This window comes from Struthio camelus, chromosome 1 (genome assembly GCF_040807025.1).
Source record: "Struthio camelus isolate bStrCam1 chromosome 1, bStrCam1.hap1, whole genome shotgun sequence".
In the NCBI taxonomy this organism is placed as follows: Eukaryota; Metazoa; Chordata; class Aves; order Struthioniformes; family Struthionidae; genus Struthio; species Struthio camelus.
This window is the reverse complement of record NC_090942.1, coordinates 221,364,246-221,386,078: the sequence shown is the minus strand read 5'-3', so window position 1 is coordinate 221,386,078 and position 21,833 is coordinate 221,364,246. Positions and strand designations below refer to the sequence as shown.

General features: G+C 39.1%; 1 protein-coding gene across 17 annotated transcripts in view; it reads left to right on the top strand.

Moving 5' to 3' along the window:
- The window catches only part of EMSY (EMSY transcriptional repressor, BRCA2 interacting), a 40,700-nt gene that overhangs the window by 211 nt on the left and 18,656 nt on the right, over positions 1 to 21,833 (top strand). For 8 of the 17 annotated variants that reach the window (XM_068930725.1, XM_068930724.1, XM_068930729.1 and 5 more), the window contains exons 2-9: positions 1,077 to 1,185; positions 4,665 to 4,764; positions 5,464 to 5,538; positions 7,759 to 7,934; positions 9,081 to 9,233; positions 12,624 to 12,883; positions 17,450 to 17,723; positions 19,755 to 20,036. In XM_068930725.1, coding sequence (XP_068786826.1) covers positions 1,116 to 1,185; positions 4,665 to 4,764; positions 5,464 to 5,538; positions 7,759 to 7,934; positions 9,081 to 9,233; positions 12,624 to 12,883; positions 17,450 to 17,723; positions 19,755 to 20,036 — 1,390 coding nt within the window. In that variant the 5' untranslated portion in view covers positions 1,077 to 1,115. Of the gene's footprint in view, positions 1 to 3; positions 181 to 609; positions 929 to 1,059; positions 1,191 to 4,664; positions 4,765 to 5,463; positions 5,539 to 7,758; positions 7,935 to 9,080; positions 9,234 to 12,623; positions 12,884 to 17,449; positions 17,724 to 19,754; positions 20,037 to 21,833 lie in introns of those variants that run through there. The other 9 variants (XM_068930733.1, XM_068930730.1, XM_068930732.1 and 6 more) reach the window with 5 other exon arrangements.

Sequence of the window (21,833 nt, the reverse complement as noted above, 5' to 3'; positions counted from 1 at the left end):
CTTGCCCGGCGCTCCCTCACAGGCAGAGGGGCAGCTCCCTTGCCCGGGACGGCGGCGGCGACTCGCCGCCCCCTCACGGGCCCGGGCCGCCTCCCGCCACCGCCGATAACCCCTCGGCCCGGCGGCGGGAGGCGGCCGCCGCCCGCCCTCTCCTGTCGCCCGCCGGGGAGCCTGGAAGAGGTGGGGGGAGACCCAGCGCCGCCCGCTCCCGCCGGTCCATCCACCTCCCCCCACCTTGCGCCTCCGAGGGCCGGAGAGAGGCCGCGGGGGCGGCGAGTCCCCGCGCTGGGCGCCCTTATCGGGGGAGGGGGGAGATCCTGCTGCCTCCAACCCCGCGCTGGAAGGTGCGGCGGGGCCGGGGCTTTTGTTTCGCCGTGCCAGACCCCCCCCCCCCCCCCCCCCCCCGCTGCGCCGCTGCCGGTCCCGGGGAGTGCGGCCTCCGGCGGGCACGAACCGGTTCGCCCCGCTCGCCTCCGGCTCCTCTTTCCGCCCTTGCCGTCGCCGCGGTGGGTGTAGATGCGCCCTTTCCCCCTCCCCCCCGCCGAAATCTCGCCGCGATGCGGTCGGGCCAGGGGGGGTGTTCCCCTGTTTGTGTTTTTTTTTTTCCGGGGGGGGGAGGGGACGTACGTTGGAAAGCGATTTTTTTTTTTTCCACGGTGTTTTTGCTATTCTGTCATATAATAGGCTGGTGCTAAATGCATTCCCCGGGGGGAAGGGGGGCGTGCGGTTAGCTGGAAGAGTTCTTATAATAGGTGCTCTGTGCATAAAGAGAGGGAGGAGACTTGAACATCAATTCGGAGAGCGTTTCAGCATGAGAAAAGGCTTGGGAAGGAGATAGGAAACTCTCAGTAGAAAGGCTTGGGTGATGGATCTGCGGAAAAGAGCATGGGGAGTGTGTGGCCTTGGGAAACTGCTGAATTCCTGCATGGTAAAGCATGCCATTACAAAGGTTGGAGCAGGGTTGGAAGTGAATATGCTGCTGGAGTTGTGAGCAGGCCAGAGAGAGTTTGCATTAATCAGCTTGGCAAATCAATAAATGACGGACTGGCACTTACTGCGTTTATATTCCTTTTCAGCGAGGGTGAGCTCTGTGGGAGCACAAACGCGGGGGAAAGATGCCTGTCGTGTGGCCGACGCTTCTGGATCTCAGTAGGGATGAATGCAAGAGGATCCTTCGCAAACTGGGTACAGTAAGATACAATTTGTGGGTCTGTATGTTTGCCCTTTTAAGATTTGACTGCCTGCTGCTTCCAAGAAATACTTTAATATGTCTATGGGCAACTTACAAGTCATTTCCTGTATTTTGCATGTGTCATTGGTTTGACAGCCCAGGCTTAAAATGATATTTGGCAGATGCTCTGCCTGAGCAAAATGAATGGAGCAGAATTGTTTTGGTTGCATAGAATCATTGGTGGATATCCCTGTCCATCTCTGCCTTGATATTGCTGTGTTGCAGTCCTGTTGTTCCTTTTGTGACTACGCTCAACAAGATCCTACCTATTTGAGAGGAAGTTCTTCATTTGTTTGTTAATTCTGTGTTAGACACCTTTTCTGTACCAAAAAAATCGTGTAGCCCAGGTTTGATCAACTCTGTGGGACTGACTTCAAGTAGTGAAGGTATTGTCCTAAAGACATGAAACTTAAGAAAAAAATTGCGTGATAGTGTGTCATTTGCAGTCTGCAGTTACACAGACTGTCAAGGAAGTGTGAAAACAATGATGTTGCCTAACTGTCACAATAACAGGAGCTTGTTGTGTTGAAATGTAGTTCAGTATCTGAGTGCCTTGCCCAAAAGCAAATGCTTCTCTATCGGGAGAATTTTGGTGCTCTGTTTACGTGAATACGTGTATACAAGAAGACACTTCTTGTTTTGGAAACTAATGAAAATATTTGCTCTGTTTGTACGCACCAACTTTTGGCTACTTCTGGAGGCAGAATCCTTTGCTAGACAGACCATTGGTCTGGGTTAATGTAGTGGTTTTCATGTTCTTAAATACAAAAAAGTCAAGCTCTTTAGTTAAGGGTTTTTGCCGGTGAAGTGATGCTTAGCATTAGAAAGAAAAAACAGATTTCTTTTCAGACTTTCTGCTGAGGAGCACAATCTAGCAGATGATGTCAAAAGATAAGTTGAGGCTGCCACTGACTTCTGAGACAATGAAGTCACTTAGCTTTTCTCAGTCTCGTTTTACCTGACTGTTAAGATTGCGTGCTGTGCTGCTTGACACTACCAAGGTCCTCTGTTTTCTGAGATGAGAATTTTTTTTTTCCTCACTTCACCCTTTTTATTTCATTTCCTGGGAATCTGGAATATGCATTATTTTAAAGCAGATAGTGACTCTGATTTTGCATGCTATGTTAGAACTAAGCTGTACAACCATTACAGTGACAGGTCTTAAGCGAGGCTCAAGAAGTATGAAAACCAGGAGAAGGGAGTGTGTGCGTGATGCCAAAAAATTTGGACCGGATTGGTGCTACAAATTTCTGTTAACGTAGCTCTGTTGGCTAGGAGCGTGGAAAAAAACTTCCACCCCAGCTGACGGTGGTGCGCTGGCAGAGCCCTGCTGGTGCGGCTGAGCCAAACAGAACTGCAGCTACACCTCCTTCAATGACATAACCTAGGCTGACAGGGAAAAAAATCTTTCTTTGCTGGCATGAGCTGTATCCCCACAAGGGGGCCCTGCCACTCTTAACAAGATCAGAGCTGTAGCAGCCGAGTCCTCTAGGGTAGAGAAGCTCTTGGTTTAAACAGACAATTCAGAAGGCTGGAGGGGAGAGGAGCACAGACGGAGTGAACAGTCATAAAAGCGATCAGTAGAGCTGCATATAAGGTCTCACTTTTCCAGCTCTCAATCCAACATCTTATTTGGTTGACAGTTTTGCTGTACCAGGGTACTCCACAACAAACGAAAGCGGTGGTGCAAGTGAGGCTGAAATGTATCCTGAGGTGTCGTAATAGCTAGCGTTGTTCTGCAGTGTTTGGGGTTTATAACTGAATAAGGGGATAAGGGTGGCAGCCTTACATTTGAAATAATGATCTCTGCTTGATAAATGTGATTTTTGGAGCTTTTTTGGCTGTTGACATGTTTCATGTTGAACAGAGCACACCAGGTAGTGTTTCCTATATCGCCGTAAGGGTGACGGAGCTAGTTAGACCTGTTCTGTAATCTTTACCGACTTCTAAAAAGCCAGCATTTTAAAGTCTTAGTGTAGAGAAACTCTATTAAAAATGCAGAGAGAAAAAGCCCCAAAAGACCTATCCTTGCTAAATAATTACATGGTTGTATCTGGAATTACTTTATGTTATTAAGAGAGGAAAAATAATTAGCATCTTAAATATTGTGGCATGGTTGTCTAAATAAATGTTGACATTAGTAATAACCATTGCATTAATTAGCAAATGTTTTGTAACCAAAGCTGTAAATGCTTCTGTAGGTCACTCGGCATCCCTGCGCAGACTGTATAGTTAACCAAAGTGACTCTGCTTTGTATTTTGTCTGCTTAATCAGGACAGGAGATCTCGCAGGATGTCTTTTCAGTACAATTCCTTGATTTGATTTGTAAATTAGCTCTTTGGAATCCTGCTCAGCATGCCTTCCAGAATAGCATCAATCTTCTTTATTTTGCAGCAAATTTCAGACATATTCTTGGGCTTTTGTTAGGTGTGGGCTGGCCCCTTTTTATTCTTATTTTTGATTAACTGAGATCTGCTGTGGGACTGGTTTGTTTGGTCACCGAAATGGGATGCTGAATGAAAGGCACCTACATAAGTATCAAAATTGATATTGCTAGTGTGAAAGCATGTCTTTTAATAACACTTTTCAAAACACTGCTAAGCATAAAGGTTATTGTGTGCTTAGCAGCAGGTCATTCTTTGGCAAACTGTCAGTCTTCAAAATTATGTGTATTAGATGTATTTGTTTAGCTATTTTATTTTTTTAAAACTAATGAAATAGCGTTTACGTGGATCACGTGGAATTATGATTTTATCGTAACTCAGAGATAACGTTTTTGTGTGTTAATCTCTGTGATGTGTCTGTACGTTTAAGAGTAGCTGAACTGTGGTTTTTGATGCATTGGGCAGGTTCAAGTCGCTGTGTTGCATTTTTCTGATTGAAGCAGTTGCCCATATCAAGTAAATGGGCACAAAAGATAATTATCATATTTAACAAACTAGAACTGATATCCTACATCCTAATTAAGGAGCAGCATTAGGAATAAATCAGTTGCTCTTCTGATCGAGCCTCTCTCTCTCTCAAGGCAAGTTTTTCCGTGGAACTTTTAATAATGGTACATGTTAAAGATTTTCTTCTCCTGCTTCTAGAGAATTCTAAGCTGCTGTACAAATTTGAGGACTGTTTCTTCAAGCTTTCCGGCTGAACTGTCAGTTCAGAGAGAGCTTGAATTCCATTGGGTTTATAAACTCCTTTCCAGATAATCCTTTGTGATGAGACAATTGTGTTTCATAGAAAAGCTGTACGCTGAAGAGTAATTGACTGAGAGAGTTCTAAATCATCAATCTCTTTTTGAAAAGCACTAAATAATTGAAAGACGTGTTCCTTTTCACGACTTTGAAAATTAATAGAGTACTGTCATTAATACTGAAAATAACGTTTTTCCTTTGCTGTGAACATTGAATAAAAATGCGTTTTACTCCAATTCTTTAGAACTGGAGGCATATGCAGGTGTCATCAGTGCCTTACGTGCGCAGGGAGACCTTACGAAGGAGAAGAAGGATCTTCTTGGAGAACTCTCTAAAGTGCTTAGGTAATCATAACATTTCTTAAAATAAGTGATAAGTGCCGTGCATTCAGTGACACGAAGAACTGTTTTCTTCTAAGGTATTTCATGCTATTTTTTTTTTTAATCATTGTCACCAGAAAGCAAATTGTAAGTTAGAGAAGTAATTCTCCATCTCGTGGAGATTTGATTCCTATTCAGCTTGGGTTTTGAATAAGGGAAGGAACCGTGCTTCTGTGGTTGAAGATTTACTGGTTTGGGTTTTTTTTTTTTTTTTTTTTTTTTCCCGTTGAGATGTTTTGTCTTGGAAATACTACAGCTAGCTCATGAGTGCATGCTAGCTTGGAATTTCATAAAGGTGGGATTTCAAGGTCTTTGGATCCAAGCTATATTAATGAGGAAAGCTGCATGTTCCGTGCAGATTTTTCTACCACATGCTTTAAATTCATTGCTCTCATTAGGAGATTGGATTCTAGAGGTTTTGCTGTGCTAACCTGCAAGCTATAATGTTCTCTTTATTCTTAAGAAGTAGTTTGAACAATAATATGTTTTTTCATGCTGTAATAGCAAAAATTAAGTGGCAGTCTCTTAAATGTAGATGCCTATTCCCTTTGGTCTTCTGAGTGGATTATTCATAAGTTTCATTTTAGCTAGAAGTTTTAGATAAATGTTCATGTGTCCCTCTGACTAAAATATATTGGTATCTTCCCCTCCCCCCCCCAATAGTATTTCAACAGAGCGACATCGTGCTGAAGTTCGGAGAGCAGTAAATGATGAACGACTAACGACTATTGCACACAAGTAAGTTATAGTTCATTTTCTATGTGATTTCCAAAGCCTTTGGAAAATCCATTATTCCTTAACATGAACGATAGAACTCTGAAGATTGATGATTGTTTAAAGAATAGTAGTTCAAACCAGTATATAGACCTAACTAAGAGTATCAGTTTTGCATCAGGATACTGGAAGGAATTGTTTAGTAGGTTCACGTTTTGGATCTACAGGTATCCCGTTCACTGTACAAGCACAATTTGGAAACGATCTTTGTCATGAAGAGCTTTCAGTATAATAGATGAGAAGAAACAAAGGGTAAAGAAAAGAGAGAAAACATAAGCAGGATGAACAAACTCTTGTGTACGAATTTCACGTTCTGTTTTCTAGTTCAGTTTTGTGCAAATCCATTTGATGTGGTTATGTTACGAAGGAGTTAACTACATAGAAAGACAAAGTGAGGGGAAGAAATGGGAGAGATTAGTGGAAAACAGTATATAAACGCAAAGGAAAAAAAACGGTCAGAGTGAAAAGCGGCAGAAAGCTATCTGATGACATCAGTGTCCGCTGTTCTCGGCTTGAACTGCTCGATACAGCTGCTGTGCTGGCATCAGTTGGGATGGCTTCTTCTTGCATTTGCTCTCCCAAATTCCATGTGATTTCGTGGAGTGGAGAGGCGTGAGAGAGGACAAGTGTTTGCAGATATCTGATAGATGCTTAATAGCCTTACTACTAAGAAGTGTCTTTAAACACATCTGAACTGTAAAAGTGTATTTTTGTTTCTTTTTGTATATTATAACCACTGATTTTTAAATTTAACTCTTTGACCTAAATGCTGTGGGGAGAAGAAACGAAATCATGCAAGTAACAGGCCACTTTAAATTAGTAGTAGTCTGAACTGAGACTTGCCAAAATCATCATACTGTTTTTGTGCTGCAGGGTGACGTTTGACATTTTAATATTCAGATTTAAAGATTTAGAAATACGCTATTTCTCAGACAGAAAACACTGGCTTCTTTACACTTCATTAAAGAATAGAAGTGAATAATGAAAAATACTGATTTAATTATCAAAATCAGAATTTTTTTCTTGATTTTTTTTTTCCTTTTTTAAGTACTAGTTCTGTTTTATAGAAGCAGCATAAAGTTTATCCTGAGCTATAGAACTTCAAACAGATGAGATATATATCCAGAGAAGGTGCAATTACAGAGTGCTCCATCTCTTTATTTTTTCCTGTTGTAAATTCTTCCTAAGTGGTAGTTGGTAAGCATAGTATTTGACTTAAATAATTCTCTAGTTTATTAGGAAGTCAGACTTTGCCAGCTTTGCTAGGTGCAACATTTTTTCTCTTATTTTTGATTAAAAATATATGTTTTTACTTAAGATGCTGCTGCTCTGCTTATTCTATATGAATGTGTATGAGGAGTGCTGAAGCGTATCTGGATTTAACAGCAAAGCAGATCCTCTGCATTTTACGAACAAGGTTGTAGGAGCTTTTGCTGCAACTTGCTTGCAATAATTGGAGTGAGAAGTTGTTATTTTTAGGATATGTTAATTAATATTAAATGGCTTGGTTTGCTTAAGAACATAACAGCACTGAAAAATAATATGCAGTTCTGATTTTGTTTATTTGACAAATCGGTAGTATAAAACCATCATAAAAAGAAGCGTTACTCTAGATAAGGATAGCTTTTTACTGAAGTGTCTAGTTTGTCTTCGAGTACTAAGACTAAGAGAAAATCGAAGTAGCAGACTGCTTTCTATTGAAGTAGTAGTGCAGTGTGTATCTATGTTCTGTTATTTTCTGCTTCAGTAAAGCAAGATTTACATTAAAATCACTTGTTCTTCCTGCTACAGCATGATTAGTGTTGGTAGTGTTTTATGAAATTTTTTGGCTATCTAACTATTTTTTTCACCCAGACATCTACAGTGTACCAAGTGTACGTGAGTATTAGATAATCTGATAGGGAGGTTTTGAACCTGTCATCCACAGACCTCTGATCCTTTAAGGGTTCTCTAAAAGACAATGTTAAGAGGAAAAAAACAACTCACACTTGCTTTGGGAGGATTTCAGCATTGGGTAGAAAAAAGGATTTTTATGAAATGAAGAAGGCTAGAGATTATTGCTCTAGTATATCTTTAGAAACGGCCTTGTAGAATTTTGCTATTGGAAAAAAGGCACTAAATACAAAATATTGAGTATTTTGGAAAGTCAACAGAATACTTAAAAGAATGTGCATTTCTGTCTAGTATGTCTGGACCAAATAGCTCTTCAGAATGGTCTATAGAAGGTCGTCGACTGGTGCCACTGATGCCACGGCTCGTTCCGCAAACAGCTTTTACTGTTACAGCTAATGCCGTTGCCAATGCAGCTGTTCAGCACAATGCATCTCTTCCAGTTCCTGCAGAAACCGGAAACAAAGAAGGTGAGGCATGCTGGCATTCTGCTAAAAAAGTATGGAAATACAAAAATAATGTCACATTATACAGTGTTATCTAAGATTTGAAGCGTTAGATATTTTTTTAAAAGTCTGATTCTTCTTGTACAATATTCATAGAAATAAGAAATTTCTTTCTTTTTAAGGTGCTTTTGCAGCATCTGCAGCATAAATTTCACAGCATTATGTTAGTGGTGGGCGTGCTAGCAACTGGAATAAAAATCACTGATTAGTTTGTTAAGCTCTGCAAACTCCAAAAACTTAGATTGTTGGTCTAATATTTTGTGTAGTTCTGTAAGTGGTTAAAAAAAAAAAAAAATGTTTCGGGTCATTTTATTTTAATAAAGTCAGTATGGGTCCTTCTAAGTTTTGGTGATATTCAAGAAAATTTTGTTGTTTTTTCTTTTTTCGTTTCTTTTTTCTTTTTTTTTTTTTTTACTTCAAATAAATATATCAAGCTAACAAATTGAAAAATAACTTTCCACCTTCCCCACGCCTTCTAAGTAATGTTACTACACATGCCATCTAACTTGGCTGAATAGGCTTGAACTATGTCCCATGCAGCTAGAGAGTGTGTAACACTTCTTGAAATAGGTTGTTTTTTCTGGTTTTATGAGGAATATTGTATCATCATACTATTATGTATAAACAACTGTTAAAAAAGGCTGATTAACAGAAGTATGAATGGTTGGTTGTATTACGTAAAAAATCTTTTATTTCCTCAGTTGACTTACCACTGAGGAGAGGCACTATTTTCTATCAGTTACAAATCTAGACAAGCATTGTAGGTCCTTTACAGAAATACAATAACAGTGAAAAAACCCTCAAATTAATAAATTAACAAGCTGTAATGTAAAACATGATTAATATAAACCAAAAACTAGAACTGTCAACAAAAATTTCTGGGAACTGGAGAAGGGGAAATAGACTTCTACGTTGTCTTTGAAGGTAGTTAATTCCATGGTCATGCTTAGGTCAAGCTGGGGGAGTACTCAGTAGTAACAGGATTGCAGAGGCGCAGATGTGGATAATGACCCAAGAAGTCTTTGGCGTCCTTTTCAAATGTTAAAATAGTGATAGAATAATGGGATTCTGCACTTCAGTTATATGGAAGGTGTCTTTTCTCCTCTTCAGTGGTGGTTTGCTATTCCTACACAAGTACCACTTCAACCCCAACATCTACCCCTGTTCCAAGTGGCAGTGTAGCAACAGTGAAGTCCCCCAGACCTGCCAGTCCAGCCTCCAATGTAGTCGTCTTGCCAAGTGGAAGTACTGTTTACGTCAAAAGTAAGTGATACTAGTAACTGATTAACCAAAGGGAAAGAAAAGGCCAGTCTTGTGGCTGAAGCATGGACTCTTGAGTTAGATACTCTGATGGACCTTGGGCAAGTCATTTAAAACCCTTATGCCTTAGCTTGGTCTATAGAGTGGTTATACTACTTACCTTTTCAGAGCAATTGTATTCAGGATGAATCCACTGAGTGTAAAATGCTACAGGGAGGCTTAATGGCAAGGACTGCAAGAGTGAAAAGTATTATGAATTTATAATATAGGAATTGCTGTACACCAGTGGATTTCTAACCCAGTTTTCTTAGAATTTGTTTTCAAGGTGGTCCTGCTTGTTACTTCTGCAAAGGACTTCCCGCTTCCTTCTGCTGCTTAAATAATGCATGATTATCACTTATCACTTGAGTTAGAAAAGGTCCCTCCTTCCCACATTCTCAAATGACCTAAACCTTTCTGGAATACAATAATTTGGCAAGTATATGCCCTTATTTCAATGAGGGAGAGAGATTCAGATGTTTGTGGTGGTTCCTTGTTGATCTAAACCAACCTTGCGTTAGTCAAGGATTTGTCTCTTTGCATACTGTACTGAAGTAATACAAGCTTAAGAGAATACAGGAGTTTCTATACTAAGTGTTTAAGTAAATTACGTAATTAACCATGTTTGGCCGTTCAGTGATTTGTTTGGAAGCGGATTGTAGTGAAGCTTGGATACCTAGGCACCTATGGAAATCCTTTCAAGTATGAAATCCTATTAGATGCCTCTCTCTAGGCATTTAAACTTGGAAATACAGTGCATAATGCCCAGAAACACTTTTTATCTGCAATTTTTTAGCTTGTTCTGGCTAACTGCTACGTTTTTTAATTGTATTAATCTTTGTGCTATATGTGTACATTTGTATAAACTTCCAGGTAGCCGTGTCACATTGAACTTAGTTACCTGCAAACCGTCATCTTTAATGGCTGTATTGAGCCATGGAACCCATTAAAATAAAAATTTATTTTTTTCTGATTTAATGCACTAATCACTGAGCTTTAAAGAGTCAACAGAGAATAATCTTGATGTTTTAAAAATTTAATTTAGACTTCTCTTGAGTTGTTACATGGTAATGAGTAGAAAACTGGTATAGAAGCATGATAGAGGGGTGAAAAGTTCTTATTTTTATTCCATCCATCCTTAGGTTTTCTTTCCCCTCCACTTCAGGCATTTCATCTTGTTCTGTTTTTTTAAGGAATCACACACATGTCAGAATGTGTTGTTTGAGTCATGTTAGTTTAAACAAACCTGGTTATATGTGGGTTAGAGCAAACTCGGGAGGCCTGGGTTATAATCGTGACTTTGCCACTGATCTGTTGTGTGACCTCATCTAAGTCACAGTCTGATTGAGCCATTAACCTCTCCATGCCTCTGCTTCCTTGCTTGTCAAGTGTGAATTACATTTGAGCTTTGAGTATTATCTTTCAGCGAAAGCTTGTGGAAAACTTGGTACTAGTGCAGTTTCTAACATGAAATTACCAGAATATCGTTCTCACAGAACCCTAACACTGAAAGATGAGAAACGAAATGAAATGTGCTTTACATGAAATAATGTTCTGTTAGGTTAATCTGTTGCTTCTGTTTTTTGTGGAAGAGGACCGCTTAGAAACAACTTTAACAGTATCTTCAGCATTTCATGGTAACCCACCAAAATAACAGCTGTGGCCTAACATCCTTGCTGCATGTGCACTTTTGATTCTGACGGGTCGTGAGATTCTGAAATTTCTGCACATATTGGTTTAGATTAGTGAGCTCGCTCTTGTAATTTAGTACACCCACAATAACACTTGGAGCCTGTTGACAATAGACTTTTAAGTCATATAACCAATTCTCCACTTCATGATCCTGAACCAGCCTATCGGTGATCCTCGCCCATATAGCGAATTGTTGATGCGGACTTTGATCTCTGCACTCTTGGATCCACACTTAATCCATATTGCTACGAACTACCAAAACTATTTTTTGGAACTCAAAGCAGACTTAAAATATAACCCTTGCTTCTGTTCATAGTTCACTTTCTGGCCTTTATGCAGATACAACTGCCAGCCTTTTGCATGGATCTGAAACGTACCTGCAAACCAACTGGTTATATAGTAGGAGTCCCATTTTTCAGAAATCATTTGCTGTGCTACTCGGTGCTTTATCGTCCATGTAAATTCCTGTGTCTTCACTTTTCAGTGCCAAGTTATTTAGTTATCCTAATTAGAGACTGACCCTAATTGGATCCTGACCCTAATTAGAGATTTATTGCCAACCAAGTTTGCTTGGTTGCCAGCAAGGCTGCGTTTTACCATTACAGGTTTTTTTTTCTGTAGAGAACCAACTTTTTGTCTCCAAGGCACAGGCATAAGGAGGAGGATCTTCAGTCTTTTTATGTAAAGGTGGATTGTACTTTTTCTGCATGTCTTTATTTTTTTACTTTACCTTTGGATAATTTGGTGGCCATAAACACTCTGTAATAGCTGTAAAAGATTTTCAAGGTAATTCAACAATGTCCTTCTGTAATGTATTCCATTCTATGAGGCTCTTGCCTACTTTGTAAAGTTTCATACTGGTTTCAGACCAATGAATCGTGCTGTATGTAGAGTTACCAGTTGCTCCGCTGAATCTATTGCAGCAGATTTGTTTTTTGCGTGTGCAGTAGATGATTGAGGGGAAGAACAAACTCCTTTGAGGCCAGGCCTCTCTTGGTTTTTGTGATTGCGTGTAAGGCAACGTTTTGTGTCTGTTGCACAAAATGTAATAAATAAGGCGGAAGCTGATAAAGTAAGGTTTGACCTTCCTAGTTAGCGTACCTTTTGAAATAAATAGATCTTAAGAGGCTATGTTGAGGTGAAAAGGAGAAGGGTACTGTAATCATAAACATGGCATGAAAGTAGGTACAAAGGTTGAAATCGGAGATGACTGCAGCGGGATACTCTAGTACTCCAGTTGCTGTAAACAAAACCACCAGCAAAGCAATAGTGAACTGTAGAGTTTTAAACCAAAATACGTGTGGTGTCCAAACCACATTGTTTATGTGGTATCATTAATCAAACTTCTGGAGACAGAGTGAAACCCCTGTACTGGCTTTTATGTTCTTTTAATCTCTTAAACAGCATGAAGTAGCCAAATGACTCCAGCTTGATTTCCTCCCCCCCCCCCCTTATTGATTTTATAAGTGTGGTCTGTATCAAGGACTAGGAGCATCTCTGATCTGTTATAGGTTAGTTGTGACCGTAAGATGTAATTTAGCCTCTCTTTCTTTTTATTTTATTTGAAAATGGGTATAAGACTCAGCAAGTGTGAGGTGTTTTAGAAAGCATTGAGAGCCATAGATGGGGAAAATATAATTGAGAAAAGTACTTCTTTTCCAGGTGTCAGCTGCTCAGATGATGATGAAAAGCCTCGCAAAAGACGGCGAACTAATTCTTCTAGTTCCTCCCCTGTTCTCCTGAAGGAAGTCCCGAAAGCAGTGACTCCTGTCACTAAAACTATCACAGTGCCTGTAAGTGGCAGCCCGAAGATGAGTAATATAATGCAGAGCATTGCCAACTCCTTACCACCACACATGTCGCCTGTGAAAATAACCTTCACTAAGCCCTCAACACAGACAACAAACACGACAACACAGAAGGTATGTGGGGGAAGCTGCCAAATGTTACTTCATTTGTTTTTTTATCAATGAATAAGATGTGATGTTTGACTCTATCTTTCTATGAAGTGTCTAGCTGTGTTTTAAGGATTGCTCTTTGGATAAGATAATCCCTCTTTAAAACAAACAAAGAGAAAACCGAAGTCTTGTATGAATTTAGTTCACCTGTGTGTGAAAGGACCTGGATTGACAGCCGTGGAGACTGAAGCCCTCTTTTTATCCACAGAACAGGTACAGCACAGGCAGCGGGAGTGCAAGCTTCCCCCAGACTGCCCCACCAATGTGCCTCAACCCTGACCTGAAGGGACCACTTCTAGGGATGAGAGGGGATTCAGTCTCCATGCTCATTCAATTCTTGGCCTCTCTGGTGAGACTGCCAACAAGGTTGCCAGTTAGTACCATTTGTGGTGTTGGGTTTTGTGATATGGACACTAGTCCACTGAGAACTGGATCACATAGGCCTCTGAACAGCCTTCAGATGGTAACAACTATTGGTCAAAGGTAATCTTTCTTATTTCTATTTTCCTTATTTATAATTATTCTTTGAAGTGATAGATTCCAAGAGAGTTGGCATGGGCTTTCCCATGCCATTTCCTTTTGTCTAGAGACTACTTTTTTGGGGTCTGTAGGGTTTGTTCCTGGAGCTGATCGAAGACTGTGGGGCTTTATTTTCCTTTCAGTTCTAATGTGCCGTTTGTCATTCTGCGTTAACAGTATTATGGGGCCCAAAATCAATTGCATTATTTCTGCTGAGTGTTCCCAAGTTTCCTTAGAATGCAGTGTGTGGAAAAGGTTTTCCATATAGGTTTTTTGTATTGAAACTCAGATTTTCTGTGCAGGATCTATGGCATGATTATTTTCCCAGGTTTCAGGAAGCATTTTGGATGTGTCTACTTTTCATCCTTAAGATTTAAAAAAGATTAACACTTCGAACCAAGTTCACTCTTGGGGCAGTTGCTGATTATTGCAGACTTGCGGAAAAAATGAATTTGGCCTTGATACTGACAGACCGATTGTAGGCTGGCCACTAACAAGCATTTTTCCCAACCGTGAAGGTTTGACTCTTGAGCCTTAACACAGTATTTATTGTATCAGTCTTGCTAATTGTTTTAAGCCTTTCTTTGGATTAGCAGAGTTCCCATGTCCTGATTTTTGGAAACTTAAAAAGCAAAGAAGATTCAACTGAAGTAATATGCAATAAAGAGCTTGCTTTTTGGCCTTTTTCCCACTCCAAAGCTCTTTAACAATGTTTCCATTTTATTCACTGTTCTTTAACAGTGTCCTTGCTCCTTCAAATTTCACTTTAGAAGTCACGTATAGAAATACGTGAGTGAGCGTAAACCCATCGAGTAACATGCCTTGCACTCAATGCACAAAATACACGGCTAGGGTAGAGCTTAACCTACCCAGCCTGTGGCTCTCGGCGGGGTCATCTTCTGTACAGGAAAAACCTTTGCATTAAATGACATTGTTGTACCAAGTATGTGTTATAGCATGCTAGTTAAAGGCGAAGTGTACTAAACCTGCAAAAGGAAAAGAATGGGTTGTTGATAGGGTCTTTTCTGCGCTTGTGCCTCTGACCGTTCTGACATGAAAATTTTAGCTTTTGCTTTGTGTAATTCTATTTGGCTCTCTTGCTAATCTGCAATAATAGGAAAATCATGATTTGTTTCATTAAAGGAGCCATAATAGCGTTGGTATCCGAACTTGTCATGCTACCCTCTTTCATTGGATTTAGATATGCTAAAATGCATAAGGGCATTATTTTGGGAGAAATCTCTCTTAGTAATTTTAAATTAAATGGCAGACTTGTTAGACTCAAATCGGAAATGTACTATTTTTGAACAACAAGTGCAGTTGGATCTAAATGAGGTTCTTGGATGTGAACGATATTCTTGATTTCTGCACGCCAGCTTTCAGAATTGTTTTGACATTTCAGTAGGTTGGAGAAGGATTTGTAGCAACAACTAATAATGTCACAGCTCCAATTTCTGATTTTTCCCTGTAGTAGTCGTCTGTCTAGGACAGAGAAGGAATCCAGCTAGTGAAGCCTCTGGCAGTTAGTGCCAGTTTATTTCTTTAGGGACTAAGTTTTGATGACTCTCAAAATAGAGCTGACAAGACTAATTCCAGTGTATTAGGAATTAGTTTTTACCTTAGTGATTAAAATCAACAAAAAAACAAGGACAAACAGCAAGTGTCTGTGATCCGTCTCTCTGCGGTGGAAGGATGCAGTTTTGGTGCTCATGACAGGTTTACTTTGAACATCTTGATGTGTATGAGAAAACAGTATTTCAAAACTATAAATGCCGTGACTTGAACTTGAGTATTTGTAAATTTTTATCAAAGTTTTGCTTTCTGGATACTTCTCACATTAAGATCAGTAACTTTCATGTTCTCTTGTGTTAATTTTGAAAGTAGAACTAGATTAAAGAGACCCAAGCCTGCTTAGTCCCAAGACAGCAACTGTTGTTAAAGCGTAATACTTGGCAAGCTTTTTTCCTTGTATCATTAAGTGTTATTTAAAATAACCATTTGATCGTCTTGGAATCATGGTATCACCTCTCTCTTCACACGAAGAATAACAATGTTCAGGAGTTGTGCTCATGGCCAGATTTATCTTAGGTACCTCTAGTATCTTAGCTGAGACTTAACTTGCCCTATTTCCCTAAAGGTTATATAGGAAGCCTAATGTGACTGGTCTGTGTTTAGTAACTGCAACTTGTCCTTTGAGTGTCTGTATTCCGAAATTAGGTGGGAGAAATCTTAGGTGGGAGGGAGCTGGCCAGTAAAGTCTCTAATTCTGTTTCCTGAAGATTAAAAAAGGAGAAGGAAGTAGAAAGAAAAGAGAGAATGGAAAACTTGGGAGGTATTTCGAGTGTTAACTGTCAATTTAAAAAAAAACGTAAATAAAACTCCAGAGGCGTATCAAATGGTATTTTCGCCTTTAAGATTTGAACCGGCATCAAGCTGTGTAGTGTACAGTGTGTCTGCTTGGTCATAGCCTAATAGCAGTCTTCAGAAGAGTGTTTTGGCAGATTAAATCAGGGTTGGGATTAAGGTAAAAACAAGAGTGACACAGAGAAAACGTTGCTTGGAAAATACAACCAAGTGGTAGAGCAGCCGATACACAAACCTCGTGCTTCTGGCACTCACCTGCTGTAACTCATGAAGACGGTGAGGTTTTGATTTTCCTCAGATCAAGATATTAAAGGTTCACCTAGGTACTGCAGGCCATAAAACTAAGAGTTGGGGAGGAAAAGGAGAGGAAGAGGCAACATAGTGGTACAATTTGCTGCTTTTATTCCTTCCGTGTAGTTACCTCATATTTTTAACAAAACACAGAGTCTTAAAAATCTCTTACTGCTTGATCTATCACTTAAGTCTGTTTCTGATTCCATCATCATATTTCTTTTCTTTATCAGGCAAGCTTTCAGTAGTCCTTAGGTAGTATTGCAAGACTTTTCATTTGAGCTAACAGGTTTTCTTTCCTCCTTCTGAACCTTTATTCTGTTGACTTTTGTTACATGCAATAATAGGTTTTAAAGTTTGAGATTTTTAATAAATGAACTTCTTATTGGACTAGTTATGTTATTGAAGCAATTCCATGAGGTTCTCGCATGGTAAACTGAAAATGCGTTTTATTTCTCTGCTTTATGTTTCCATTTTGACTGTGCATATGTTTGTAAGTACAAGGAGGTACATATGCAAACTGTAAAAAAAAAAAAAACAAAAACCTCCTTACATAAGCAGTCCCCATATTCAAAACTCAAATGATTAGTTTTCTAGGTCAGTTGCATAAGAGCAGACCTCTTCCAAGACGATAATGAATTCTAGGTATTTCGATGTCGACTCAGATTCATGGGGTTGTAATTGTAACTCTCAGTAGGGGTAGTTGTTATTACTTTTAGACAAATGGTTTTCAGGCAGATATGAAAGAATTTCTTGTCATTGGGAGTATTAAGCATTAAACAAAGCAGTGCTTGTTTCTGAACCTTAAAATAGGGTTTTCACTGATGAAATATTGATTGTTTGCAGCCACGTGGATCAAAAGTATTTCTCATTATGAACTTAGCAACTGCTTTCTAATTGTTAAAGAGGAAACATCTCTTTATTCCCTCATTGCCATTTCTTGATGTATGTGCAAGGTTTGGGAGGATGGTGTTTAAAACTTTATTGAAATCCCAGCAGTTCCGTTTAAGATGGGTTTCAGGATGCCTTGACTTAGTTAAATAAACCCAAAGAGTTCATACCTGTGTATTTGCTTGCAAATATAAGATATTTCTGCTTTAATCAGATATCTTCCTCAGAAGAAATATCCTCCCAATTTTAAGGAAAAGCTTATTACTTAATCTGATTACCGTTTTTCCTTCAAACTAATGGAAACACGTTTTGTTGTTAGCAAATGCAATTATGGCACTCTTAAATGATCTTGATGAACAGATACCCCTGAAACTAAATGCACAGATGCAGATATATTACTAAAATTTTATACTCTTAAATAAGTGCAAAGAACAAATGAATCTTTTGTTCTTTTTCTTCTTTCAGGTGATAATAGTAACCACCTCTCCAAGCTCAACTTTTGTACCCAACATCCTTTCAAAGTCCCACAACTATGCAGCAGTTACGAAACTTGTCCCAACGTCAGTCATTGCCTCAACTACTCAAAAGCAACCAGTGGTTATAACTGCATCTCAGTCCTCTCTGGTCAGTAGCAGCAGCAGTAGTAGCTGTTCCGCTCCTTCCTGTACAGCAAATACTATTGCGGTGACTGCTGTGGTATCATCAACACCGTCAGTAGTGATGTCAACAGTAGCACAAGGTATGGCAGTAATATTATATTGTAAAAGCTCATTCACAGGTTTAATTAGACTTTGTTTTGAGAATAGTATAGAGGAGATGATATGCTTTATGTTTTCATTTGCTGAGTAAAAGGCAGGAGGCGTGGAAAAAAAAATCTGATGAAACTAATCCAAGGTACTGCACAAAAGTTCTTGTAGCAAATAACTCTTTCCTTCAACAATTCTCATGTACAAATTATATTTTTGAAGAGAATTTGGTGAGGAAGTGTGGCATAACTTTATTTTGAGAGGATTTTGCTTGCAAGTATTAAAATATTCTAGCCTCGAATTGACTGGCCTTTAAGAACTCTGTCCATCGGATGTGTGAAAAATGAATGTTTCCAGGATCTTTTGAGGACGGTTGCGTCTCTTAATGCATGATTTACAAAGGCGTGTGAGATTAACACCAAAAACATGCTACTTAGGCTTGACAAGTCTGGTCCTTAGAATACTTCTTGTGGTAACTAATTTCCATGACCACTCTGAAAGGTAGAGAAGTGCTTGCACTTTTTAATCTATTTATCAACATCTCATTTTTCATTTCCTTATAAATTAAGACTGGATTGGGCCTAGATTAAAACTCCTAGATTTCTGGCTTCTAATTCCGACTATGTATGCTAGCACAGACAAGTTCAACTGCACAGCAAGTAGCTAACCCTTTTGAGGGGAGGCTGTGAATGAACGAAAGGGCCTCAGCGATAAACACTTGAAACGTTGAAATATGCTGTGTCTGCCAGTGACAAGCATCACCGAGTGACTCTTCCTGGTCCATGTTTTCCATCCTGCTTCCATTTCACAAAAATTTGGGCAGCTAAATCAAAGCTGAAGAGGTAGTTTGAATTCCACCTTGCTTCTGTTACTGAGGTCGTGGAGGTAGGTCATTAGACTACAGAGCACAAGAGCAAAATTGCATATTATTTGCACTGTGCATTTTTAGTCTGATTTGATCATGAAATTAGCAGCTATAATTCTAAAATGTATTAGGTGAGATATGTGTAGCCATGTTGAAGAATTATCAGTGCCATTGCAGAAGATGCTGGTGAAACGTCATATGGTATAATCTGATAACAGCCCTCCCCCCCCATAAGGAAAGTTAAATTCAAATTAATGGATGAAAAGACCAACGAGATGGAGAAACCATCTTAGATGATGTAATGAGAAAAGGGTTACTTGTTTGGATTGCCATATCTATAGCTTATTATCTTATTATGTTTGTTATCATTATCACTGCCATCTATAAATGTAGAGGGAGAAATAAGAGAGCAGGAAGATTTCTTCCCCCCCTCGCCATGTTCTACTCCAGCCAGGACTTGGTGAAAAACTGCCTACGTAAGCACCCAAAAGACAGATATAAAGTCAATGTTTTATGGACGTACAATTTTAAATGATAGATAAAGACAAATTATGCTGGAGAAATGCTGTGACAGCTATGTAAAGGAATGGCAGAAATAAGTATTTACTTGGGAACTTTGGTTTTCCATCTTACTGCCCACTTTATTTTAATCACTTTATTACTGTTAAGATCATTTAATCTATAAAGAATACGCTTTCCTCAATTTTTCTAAAATAAATGCCATTAGCTGATTTGTTCTTTTAGAGTAACACTGCATTCGCTAACAGATATTCCCTTTTAATGTTAAGGAGTTTAATGCTTATTTTGCAATCCTGGTTTCCACTACAAATACTTTTCTTTCTTGAAGCTTAAAGATCACGCTTTGAAAGGATTTGTGAAGTTATTAGTACTACAAAAGGTGGAGGGAGTAGACTATAGCCTCTTGGAATTATGGCCTTTGCATTAGCTTCCTTAACGCTTTCTTGCATGACACTGAAAATCTGTATAGAGCTTCCTTGCCTCTGAACGGCACTTTTGAGATGTGGTAGCTTTTTTTAATTGTGTATATGTGTTTGCATCTTTCAGTAGCAAAGGCAATTTAAAGCTATATTGCATTTAAAAAATTGTAATTTTCTTTTGTTTTGCACTGTTCAGTCTTAAACCATTTACTCTTTCACAGGTGTGTCTACATCAGCGATTAAAGTTGCCTCTACCAGACTACCTTCCCCAAAAGGTTTAGTTGGGAACCCAACTCAGATTTTAGCACAGTTTCCCAAACAGCATCAACAGTCCCCAAAACAGCAACTGCACCAAATACAGCAGGCCCAACAACAACAGCAGCAGCAGCAGCAGCAGCAACAACAGCAGCAGCTGGCGCAGTCTTCTGTAGCTCAACAGCAGCCACAGCAATCTCAGTTGCCGCCTGGCATCAAGCCCACCATTCAGATCAAACAGGAATCAGGTAGATTGAATTAATCTTGGGTGATGTTGCTGACTAGTTAGGTCTAACTGCATGTCAAGAAAGCAGGGCTGAGTTCTACCCCAAAATGTGTACGGGGACCTACCGTAAAGGCATAATGTGTTGAGTACAGGATTTGGCACTAAACTGGAAAATAAATAGTGAAGCATGACTTAACATTTTCAGGCAACACTAACTGAGGGATTTGTTCTTGTGACTCTTCTTGTTTGGTTCAAGTATTACAGGACCATCTTTTAGGAGGAAATGTTTTATCTTTAGAGATTGAAAGATGTATAAATATCTTCCAAAGTAACTTGGCTGACAACATGGAAGACACCAGTCTTCTGAAGATGCAAGAGCTGTTGAACTGTATCACCTCAAAAAAGTTAATCTGTGTTTTAGTTCTTTTCTTGGGTCCAGAAATTGAAACCTACTCTTGAGATACTTGTCACAACAAATGCAATTAGAACTGAAACTGAAGTTGGACTACGTTCTTTTTGTGACATAATTCATTCCGCTGACTTTGGGCAAGTCATGTAATCTTTCTACCTTGGCTTTACTCTCTGTAAAATGGACAGTTCTTATCTCATTGAGATGTGATTAGAAGTAATGCTTGCAAAGTTACTGAATTCTGAAGAAAGAAGTGCTATAAAAGTGCAAAGTATTTTTATATCCTTATTTTATATTAATCATGTGATCAATAAAATTACTATTTTACGTTTATAATATTTAGGTCAAATAACTAAAATAGACCATAAAATGAAAAAAACAAATATCCTTACCTTATTTTTGGATTGTGGGACCAATGCCTGGGGAAAAAAAGTCCACTAATGAAAACAAATAAAAGGCCTCCATCCTGCAGTCACTGAACACCATCTGACCGATCAGAACTTCAGTCTTTGCCTTCTGCTATGGCTTTAGGCTCAGCATGCTTTTTAGCTAAACTTTATTTGGAAATACCATTTGATACATATTCTTTCTGAAAGATGAGTCAGTTCTCACGAAATCTTTACTTTTTATCCAGATTTGTGTCTGGATGATGCAGAGGGCTTAGTTTTTCTTCTCTAACTTCAGACAGTTCATTGTGGCACATAGTTTGAAGCTTGCTTGCTCTGTGCTACTTTATAGTTGACTTAGAAGAAAACATCTCTGGAGGGTGTTTCTTGGGTGGACAAAATTGCTCACCTAGAAATTTCTGGCTACAAGCATAAATGCCTGAATTTAGGTGGGGTAAATTCAGGCTAGTGGTTTCATGAAACTTGATCAACACGATACAGTACACTTGTCTCAGTGTGGAACAGAGTTTAAGTTCCAAGTCACCTGCATATACTTTTGAACAGACTACATGAATCTCTTGATTTGCAGCTGAAAAGCGAATCTCGGCGAGATCCCATTCCACTACACAAACTGAGAGAAAGGGAGCAGAAATCCTTGACGTGTTAAGGTGTTTTCATCCTTTGTTCTTGCTGCCTTACCCAGAACTTGTTTCAGTTCCATTCCTTTGTAGCTTCAAAACAACCAGTAGGTTAAGTGACGAGGTTTCCTTACAGCAGCCTTCCTTAGTCGGCGTCGCAGTTGCTTCTTTACAGCCTCTAATACTCATAGTGCAGGAAAAACTTTTTATTTATTTGAACGAATGAAATTCAACTAGTCTAATTAAAACATACTAAAATTTACAGACTAAATTGATGAAGAACTTATCTCACTTTGTGATACTTCATTATATTTAAACTACTTTGATACTGGTTGTAACCTGTTGGTTCCTGGGAAATGTGTGCTATTTTTGAGTCACGAACCAGA